The 10125-nt window shown below is 34.4% G+C and overlaps 1 protein-coding gene across 1 annotated transcript in view; it reads left to right on the top strand.

Annotated features, from left to right (window-relative positions):
• The first annotated feature begins 572 nt into the window (after positions 1 to 572).
• LOC117118060 (adhesion G-protein coupled receptor G6-like) overlaps positions 573 to 10125 on the top strand; it is a 42551-nt gene continuing 32998 nt past the window's right edge. Inside the window, exons 1-2 of the mRNA XM_033262553.1 lie at positions 573 to 838; positions 2199 to 2266. Coding sequence (XP_033118444.1) covers positions 690 to 838; positions 2199 to 2266 — 217 coding nt within the window. The 5' untranslated portion in view covers positions 573 to 689. The remainder of the gene's footprint in view (positions 839 to 2198; positions 2267 to 10125) is intronic.

The raw sequence follows: 10125 nt of genomic DNA, 5'->3' as shown, positions 1-10125 counted from the left end.
TGTATACATTTAGTTCATTTAATTTCTTAAGTACATTATTAACAACTTTTAAAGGGTACCCATTCCAAGACATAAACTAAACTGATGTTACCATGATGTTACTAAGCTCTGTTTGAAGTTTATCAGGAGTACACAATCTGTGGGTTCTAGAAACTAAACTACGAATCAAGGAGATCTACTGATGATAGCTTGATTAAGATTTGGGTTAGATTGCCTTATCTAGGAAACCAGGTGAGTTCATTTTACGTAGATGTTTAAATAAGGTAAAGAAACACTTAATTAAAGAGGTAAAATTTTATTTTAGGAATACTGTAATGTTGTGGTCGCAGCCAATTATAAAATTTAACATTATTACGAAAAAATCTGATTATCTAAATTCCTCCAATCTGATCGCTTCGACCGGATACTAATTTTGTGGTCGCAGCCAATTATAAAATTTAACAATTTACAAAAAAATCTGATTATCTAAATTCCTCCAATCTGATAGCTTCGACCGGATACTAAAGACACTTAAACTGTAAAATATCAATTTGAAACCGATTATTAGGTAATGCGTACTAGGAAGTCAGAAGTTCATTATATAATTTATTATATTACTGGTAACTATTGGAAAAACGATATTATTTAATCTTGTAGTTCCACCATTAATTACTTCTATCAGTGAAAACGTAAATGTTGAAATTGAAGAAATGGTTTATTTGTATTGTGTTGCGGACGGAGTACCAACTCCCACAGTTCAGTGGGTGGAAATATCTGAAAATGGGGAATTCATTTATATCAACGAGCCAGCTGATAGGCAAACAGTCGTCATACTAACAGATGAATCAGCAACCAAAAGGTATTGGCAATAAACAAATACAGGGACCAAAGTTAAACTAGTTTGACACAATAGGCTTAATTGCTTTGCTAACATTTGCTAACACACAAAAGCATTGGGTGAAGAAGCAGAGTGGTGTTATGGTCTATCTCATAAATGGCTAACATTTGTAGAATGTATAAAGAATACAAAAAAATGGCTAAGAATGAAATCGTGTAAGCAAAGTTTAAAATTATGAAATGCATACCAGCACAATATCACAAGGTAGTATTACAAAATTAGAGCAGATAATGATACAAGGATACTTTATCCATCCCACCACAGGGAAATTTCATGGCTGAATACAACAATGGAAAAAAGCTTGAACATTTAACTGACAGTGATGATGATAACAATATTAATAATAAAACTATGATTAATAATAAAAGCAATAATAATAAAAGCAGCAAAGACGACGACGACGACGGCGACGGCGACTGCGACGACGAGGACAACGACAATAACAATAACAATAACAATAAAAATAATAATAGTAGTACACTGAAAACCCTACCTCTGATGTTTACAATTGAAGTCCCTAAATCTCAGGGGAGAAATGAGCCGATGGCGTTCTGTAGAGCCCTGTGGCGGCGTACCACTACGTTCAATGTAAATTATGAGGTGACTTACGTCACCCCATATCGAACAGAACTTCTTGTACAACCGTTTGTGGTAGTCTTAGCCCACCACGGGTAACTCACACCCAACTATTCTCCCTGTTCTCTTCATCAGCCTATCTATCCTATCCCTATCTAGTTTATTTACATTCCCATCCCAAGCCAAACAGCAATACCCCAGACAGAACCAATAACTGATAAATAAAACATATGCAGAAATTGACTATTAATATTGAATGAGTACAGTTTACGTAAGCAATGCATGCGTGAATTGAGTTTCTTCGTGATATGATCAGTATTTTCCCCCATGACAGACATTATTATCAAAAACAATCCGCAGATACCTCTTGTAGCTAGAAACCAATTCCACCCTTGAATTCTCAATTACTATTTCCCTATTCTCAACTCTATTTTTTTAACACGAAAGTCTATCAACATCTTTTCGAAACATTCAATTATAAAGAAATTTACATTAAATCATAGCATCTTCCGTGTTTGTAGAGCTTCTATAGGCAAATTGTAATGATCAAGTTACTGGGACAAGGCACTAATTTAAAAAAAAAAAGCCTAAAGCCAATTAATACTGTGGCCTAGAATACAGTTAACATCCATTACATTAAAGATTCACAAAATGCTTACCCACCTTGATGTGCTTCTTCAACGTCTATCAAGTCTTGGATTTCAGTTTTAATGTCACGAAAATTTAATCCTTTTCGATATTCCAGATTTGCTTGTCTCGCCGTAAATGTAGTGAATCAATTAGTAAGCAAAGATGTAGTGATTTCACAAAAAGGTAAGATGATAATGTCAATAATCCTTGTCGTTACCATTTTTGTTGTCGCAGTCATGTTTATTGATATAATCATCATCTTTTTTGCCGTCATCATTATTATCACCATCATCATCATCAACATTATCATCATCAGGCCTATCATAATCATTGCTTAGCCTAATCTTTTTCAATATCATTATAATTATCATGGTCAATAACATGTGTAAATGTAGTGAATAAATTAGTAAACGAAGATGTAACGATTTCACAAAAAGGTAAGATGATAATGGCAATAATCCTTGTCGTTATCATTTGTGTTGTCATCGCAGTCATGTTTATTGATATTATCATCATCGTTTTTGCCATCATCATTATCACCATCATCATCAAGATTATCATCATCAGGCTTACTAAATTATTGTTTAGCCTAATCATTATAATTATCATGATCAATAACATCTTTTTTAATGATCATAGTTTGTACAGCTACATGGACAATAAAAAAAAATAAACAATTGGGTAATGGCAGAAAGTTAAGATTTACCGCCCAGGCGACTGCACAAATCTGGAAGATTAACATAATTTTAGGAGTCTTACCATTAAGGGCGTGAGTGTATTTCACGCACGATGGTCGTCAACGACGGGGCTGTTCGTCTTGGCGTTTTAATTAATATTAGAAATCCATGTATATGCCCATATCTTATAATGGGGACGAAAAGTTGAAAATAAATGTAAGTAAAACAACACCACCGGCCCTAAAAACGTTAGTTCTACTGTCAAGTCTGTGTATTCTTCCATGGAGATATTATAGTGAACTGGAGAAACAACACAAATTCAATCCTTTAACGATCATTTTGACCGTGCTGATAAGCATATGTGGTCACGCGATGTGTAGTGGTTATCGGGTATCAATTCTGTATAAATTACATGCAGTGTGAGCGACGCTCGGTAATAGGAAAACGAGTGCCTTCCTCGTAAAAGCACATAATGTATTTGATGTTGATTAATGTTGATTGGAATGCCAGTAACTATACCAAATTGACTGGAAATTTTAGATTAAGAGTTTTTTGTTAGCAAATGCTCTAAAAGATAGCCCCTAAACATTGAGAATTTTCGAGAAAAAAAATAAGCCAAGGCCCATGCATGTCCGCGCCTGTTTAGGTATGCACGAGGGTCTTTGATCAGCAAAATTCTCTATCGTGTGTATCAAGGATTTTTTCTGGGTGGGTCCTGATGATAATGTTTTGGACCTCTTCACAATGACATAACAGCAAGATGTGATTAAAATGTCAATACAATTATTAAAAAAATAGTAATTGCTGAAGAACTGACATAGACTGAGGACGTTCATTCCTTGGTGAAAAACATTATAGGCACTGATACCTATGAGCAGTTTAAAGTTTCATAATAAAGTCTCAGAATTGCTGGAATTGAGATAGTACTTCACGCAATAGGCAAGGTGTTTGGACTAATTGCTGGTACCTCATCAATGCTTTTTCATTGATGTCATTGTGAAAAGGGCCTTTAAAAATGTCCTCGAAAAAAATGTGGCCTTTTTTGGGGGTTCGTACGATCTTACCGATTCCCCCTAGCATACACTAATGTCTATAGTAATACTAATTTTTTTTTTATTCGCTGATGTACATTAAATATCTTTTATTTTCAACTCGAAGATTCACAATGAAAAACTACTATGAGACATTATTTTTTGTACTCAGTATATTAGATGCTGTTAATTCCTTTTACTAATTTGTATATTTTAAAACAGAATTTTATAATGAACAATCAAAATAATATTTATACAATGTTTAATTTCAACCGTCGTTATTAAATTGAGTGACGTCTTTGACAGCGAATCGGAAAAATTGATGGTATTTTGAAGGGAAATAACAAAAATAGGCACAATTAGACACATTTCACATTGACATATTAATGTAAAACAATATCTATTCTGTCGAACAAGATAGGTCTCATTTGTGAGAACAAACAGGTAACGCAATAAATATCGTTTAATCAGGCCCGTAGGCAGGATTTACGATGGGGAGGTGCGTTTTGCAACCGAAGTGGACCTTACGACTGCCTAGGGATCCCCGGTTGGGGTGGGTCTTCTGAAAGCTCTGACAAATTAGTATTTTGAGGGCCTTAAATAGATTTCTAAAATTCATAATTTGTAATATCCTATTTAAATTTTCATATTTGAGTATAATTGTCTAGGGACCTACAGTAAAGCAGGAGAAATAGAGGGTGGGGATGAAGGGAGGAACTTGCACATACAGGTGCATACCACCTCAGCCCCACCATGATTGGGGCTGAGGTAAAACAATTTTTAATTATGGCACCTCAAAATGGCCGGAAATGGCACTCTCAGACAAACTTTAATTATGATTTTTCTTTTTTCTCCATTTTTTTTATAATTTTAGGGGGCTTTCTTCCCTTGATTCCTCCACTATGAAATTGAAATTTTCATGTTCTTTAAATCTGTAGGCCTACAGATGACATGGATCAATCTGCAATCACTGGGGCTGATAGTTTCAAATTAAAAAGTTGATAGTTTCAAAATAAAAAGAGCAAAAAATGTAATGCATACTTTAGCATTTCGCGATAATTTGAACGATTTTACTGAAATAATATGTTTTAAAAAGTGGGCGTTTTGAAATTTGGTGGTCCAGGGGCAGAGGCCCGGAGGGGGATTGTGAGAAAAGCGACAAAGTAGCATTTTGAGGGTCTTACATAATAGATTTCTCAAACACATAATTCATGAATTTGGGAGTTTTTGGGACCTGAACAAGTAACGTTATTATGTCCTGTACATCTGCAGGCCTATAGATAACATTCTTCATATTATATAGATTAATCTGCAATCACCGAAGACGATCATTTTCTAACAAGTTTCATACCACATTATTAAAAATTAACGGTTAGATAAGCTGGCAAATATATAATGCAATGCATGCTATAGCATTTTATGATAATTAGGAAAGATGTTGAGAAATCATAGGTTTTAAAAAGTGGACCTTTTGAAATTTGAGGGGGGGGGGTGCGTCCGCACCCTCTGCATCCCCCTCCCCTCCTACGGGCCTAGGTTTTTAACGAAGGATATTCTCTAAAAAACATACCTTTACTTTGATTGTACATAGAAATTGACTGAATAATCGGATTTAAATACTGTCCGCAATAACTTTTTGAACAGTAAATTGCACTTGATACCAATGTTTTCGTTATTAAGAAATGATTAAACTGAGATACTGCACATGCTGTAAAATGATCTACAGTCTTTTCCCCTATAGCCAGGTCCTGTTGACGCCCACAAAAAAAAAATAGTTCAGCGAATGCTCGGCGGTCGGAATGATCGAACATCAATAAACCGTGATATCGCGTCTGATCTCTTTGTAAATTACCTTTTCAGAAGGTTAGCAACAGTTTCTCCAGTTTACTATTACATCTCTATGATTCTTCTTGGTAGAAATTGTAAGGCCGACGAAATTCCTAGCCAGTCAAACAAGGACGTGGTACTAGTAGGTTCCTGCTGAAGTTACATGTTTCCCGGATCGAATCTTGATACAAAAGAAGACATAAATAGAAGGAAACCGCTAACCATAGATAGTAGTATTTAATCAATTGAAAAAAAATGTAAAGCAAAAAAAATAAAAAAATAAATAAATAAAAAATAAATCTTAACACGCATATGAGGTTGTTTAATGCATATATAACCAGCATGTTTCTCTATAATAGTGAACTGTGGTCGCTAAATAAATTGTTCGAAAATAAAATAGACTGTTTCCAAAGAGGTTTACTAAGAGAAGTTTTAAATATCCATTGGTCATTTAAAATAACAAACATTATGTTTTATATTAAATTATTGTTACATCTTGCTGACCGAACTATCAGCAATATTTACAATCTGAAGTAAATTGGTTGTGTAGTTCCACGCTTCCAAAACCATGGGTGGCGACCCAAAAAAATGGGTCGCCAATTTTTTGCGTTGGGTCGCAAGCAGGTTTTCAAACAACATTCATTTATCTGCTCATTTTGACAGTTGATGTGAAGTTTAACAGTATTTTTAGGTAAATGCTCGTTAGAACAATACTTATTATATACAATGAATATTCTGAAATATAACTGTTGTGTAAATCTAAGCTTTCAACTGTTTAAAACAATTTATAGAAATAAACTTTAAACAGAAAATTACTATCAGGTAATATAACAATAACATTATCTAAATTAATTTCAAAGGTTTATACAAATGAAAATAATATGCCTAAAATACCAAAAATCTCCTGTTATGCATTTTGGTTGATAAGATGATAAAGTAGTCAGTGGCGTATGCAGGAGGAGTGCTCGGAGTGACTGAGCACCCCATTGAGAGGTTGAAAAAAGTGCCCCCTTTTAAATGCTAGAAAATAACCGACATAAATTTTAAGTATTAAAGTGCCGTTTTCTGGTATCTATAAGTCCCCAATTCCATAACTTTTCTCACATCAGCTTTAACCATGATGGGACTCAGGTGTATATAATAATTTTCGTAGATTTTTTGTATTAAAGTACCAATTTCCGACATCTAGAATTCTTACAATTGTCTTACCTCAGCCTCACCAAATATGGGCTGAGATGCATGGTACTTTTATAAATTTTAAGAATCCAAGTGCAGTTTTCGGGCATATGCATCTATAAAATCTCAAATTCTTACAATTTACTCATCTGCTTAAAAAAACCATGGCGAGGTTCAGGTGGATATCGTAGGTTTTGTAGTATTCAACTGCTATATCTTTCAAATCCCAACCATGGCGGTGCTTAGGTCGATAAAGTAGGAATTGTAAGTATTTAAGTGCCATTTTCTGGCCCCTATTTAATTAATTCTGTTAATAATAAAAAGGATTAAAGGTTAATTTAAGTCCCATTTCCAGGCATCCAGAGGTACAAAATACTGAAGATCACCGGCAACCAAGGTGGCACTGACGTAGACCCTCATTTCATTTAACACCCCTTCTTTAAATCCTGGATACGCCACTGGTAACCACATTCATCAAATATATAATTCAAATGTTGAAAATATCTTCTGCAAAAAGGTCGATTACATTTTCCTTTCAAATATTATAAGTTTTCTAGTAACGGATTTAAGGCTCTCTCCATCCCACCACCCCATAACCATAACATTTCTTACCTTAGCCCCAACCATGGTGGGACTGAGGTAAATCTCTAATCTTTGGGCGTCCTTTTATTACGAATTCCTGTATCTGCCACTGTTTTCTCACAAAGACGTTCATTAGTAAACAAAAAAACGTTGTAGGCCTAATACTAATGTCTTCATTTTTTAAGACATAAAGCCTCACATTTTTTAGGTCTTATGAAAATCGATGTGCAATTTACTATGACATTGAATATTAAATGGGTCGTGGCTTGTCTGGAAAATCACAAATTGGGTCCCAAAGAAAAAAGTTTGGGAAGTGGGGATGTAGTTTATACCTATGCAACTGGAAGGAAATACACCAGACACAGACAGATACACACACACCCACATAGAGCACCCCGTCCCCCCACACACATTTATGAGCATTTCACAAATTTTTTAAAAAAAGTTTAATTATTTAAAAATTGTCAGATGAAATCATCTAATACTAAACAAAATTATTGGGTCCCATTTAGTCTTGATTTAATGGGTAATTTGTTTTTTTTTTAAATAAAATAATAGTTAAAGATGTAGCAATATTCATATTATGCCTTACAATGTAGCCTTGTATAATGGAATTTACTATTAATTGGCCCAATTGCTTTGTTATTATATTTCAGACTTTCATTGTACCGGTCTTCAAGATTCATCTAGGGAATTTTTAGATACGAAATATGAATGTTTTAATGAGACAGTGGTTAACATTCTTTCAAATGAAGAGATATCCGGCGGGTTTACTTACATCGATGAATTTAATGAAGGCAATGTCTTATACAGTGCATCATATTCTTCAACTGAAATTGGTGGTAGAATGTCCTCTGAAGATCAGCTTCATCCCTTCGTGTTGTCAATCAAATTAGTCATATCAAACGTGATTACAGGCGTCATTATCTTTAATAATGTGTTTAACGGGATAATAATTGATCCAAACACAAAAGGCAATATTCCAATCAATTTCACATTTGGTACACCAATCAAAATTAACTCTACGTCTCGATACGAGTTTACGCTGACTACCACAGATCCGTCATATCCGTTAAATAAAGAACCGTTGGATGTTACATATGTTACATGTGCTAGTGGGACACAAAAGTGCCGACAAATCATCAGCGATTGGAATCGACTGATCTCCGATCAAATTAGTGTTGGATGTGACGACATCCAATATACAGCAGCTGAACTCTGCTTTGGAGAGTTCTTTGGTGGTGTGTATATATTACCCAGTCAGCAGAAGGCAGACTGGGTTCTGTTTTATTTGAAGCCCTATTTAACAGTAACAAATAACTTGAATATGTGAAAAAATAGAATGCACGCCCCTTTTTAACATTGGAGTGCTACCTTAAACAGTAGGCTAAACAACATTAACATTTTTATTTTAATATGAAGAAGACATGATGTGGCCATTGTGGGACTTATAAAATTGTATCCACTTACCATCTGTTCATTTAATATTAAAAGAAAAAACCTCTTGTTTTCATATGTTTATAATATCTAGCATACTGTTTAATGTAGCACTTAATATCTTAAACGGGGGCATATTTAAGCTAATTTGAATAAGAATAAGACATGTGACCACAGTGTAATTTCTGTAATGTTTTCCCCTCATCATAATGGGTTTATTTATAAAAGAAAAACCCTTGTTTGCAATATTTTCTGATTGTCTGGCCTACTATTTATAGTAGCACTTTCGGTTAAAAAGGGAGCGTGTTCCCTATTTTACATTAAGCTAATTTCCATATGAACGGTACGCGAATTTTTTTTTTCGTGAAGAGCCAAGCGTAGGGAGACATATAAAGCGCTCTGATTGGCTAATGATAAAATGACATAATCGCACTTTTGTTTGACAGTCGCAAGGTATCTCGCACACTCGTTAGAGCAATGTGGCTGCGATACACGCCAACAAAACAAACCATGCACATACAACGCGCCGAGTAAGCCTGATTTTTATACGTGTAACAGATTACAGTATTGAGAACAACACTTGGCTACCATATTCACCGCTGATCATACAACTCTAATATCCACTGCTACCAATTGGCCTAGAAAACACTGTAGTAGGGCTACTATGAGTACAAACGAGGTCGTTTGCATAGAGGGCCTAATAGTAGGCCCTGGGATCACATATGTTATACTGTACCCTGTTTAAATAGCGATTTTGAATAGTTAACGCATCCTCCCTGACGAAAAGTAGAAATTTTAGAAAAACAAAAGTTTTACATATTTTTATTATGGCTTCCACTCCGCTGAAATATGCACGTCAAATTGGATAAACTTAAAGCATTTATCAATCTCATTACAACACTTGTTTCAATTCATATCAATGAAAATTTTATTTTCATTTTGTCCTTCATTTTGCTTTTGGCAAAATATTTTGCTAAATAATTCTTCCCTCCCTCTGACGGCTTTTACAAAAATAAGTTCACTAAACAAGGCACAGTATTATTATTCGAAAAGTCTTTCCTTTACTTACCTGTCTACATGTCTGTTAATGGTAGTCAATCCATATACAAATAGTGTATGTGATAGTAAAACTGTCAAAATTTAGTATTCACGACAGCAACAGTAATATTATAATAATTATTAAAAAAAGTTAAGTGTATTGCACCGTCTGAATCTGTGCAGTATGAATATTATTTATTGATGGTGTCTATTTTATTAAACATATAACGTATATTGTTGGTATTCGTATCTGTATTTTACATGTATAAATCTA

The sequence above is a fragment of the Anneissia japonica genome, unplaced genomic scaffold (assembly GCF_011630105.1).
Source record: "Anneissia japonica isolate Jap-2015-1 unplaced genomic scaffold, ASM1163010v1 scaffold287844_len763494_cov143, whole genome shotgun sequence".
NCBI lineage: Eukaryota > Metazoa > Echinodermata > Crinoidea > Comatulida > Comatulidae > Anneissia > Anneissia japonica.
Note: the sequence above shows the minus strand (reverse complement) of the source record. Positions and strands in the feature narration are given on the sequence as shown.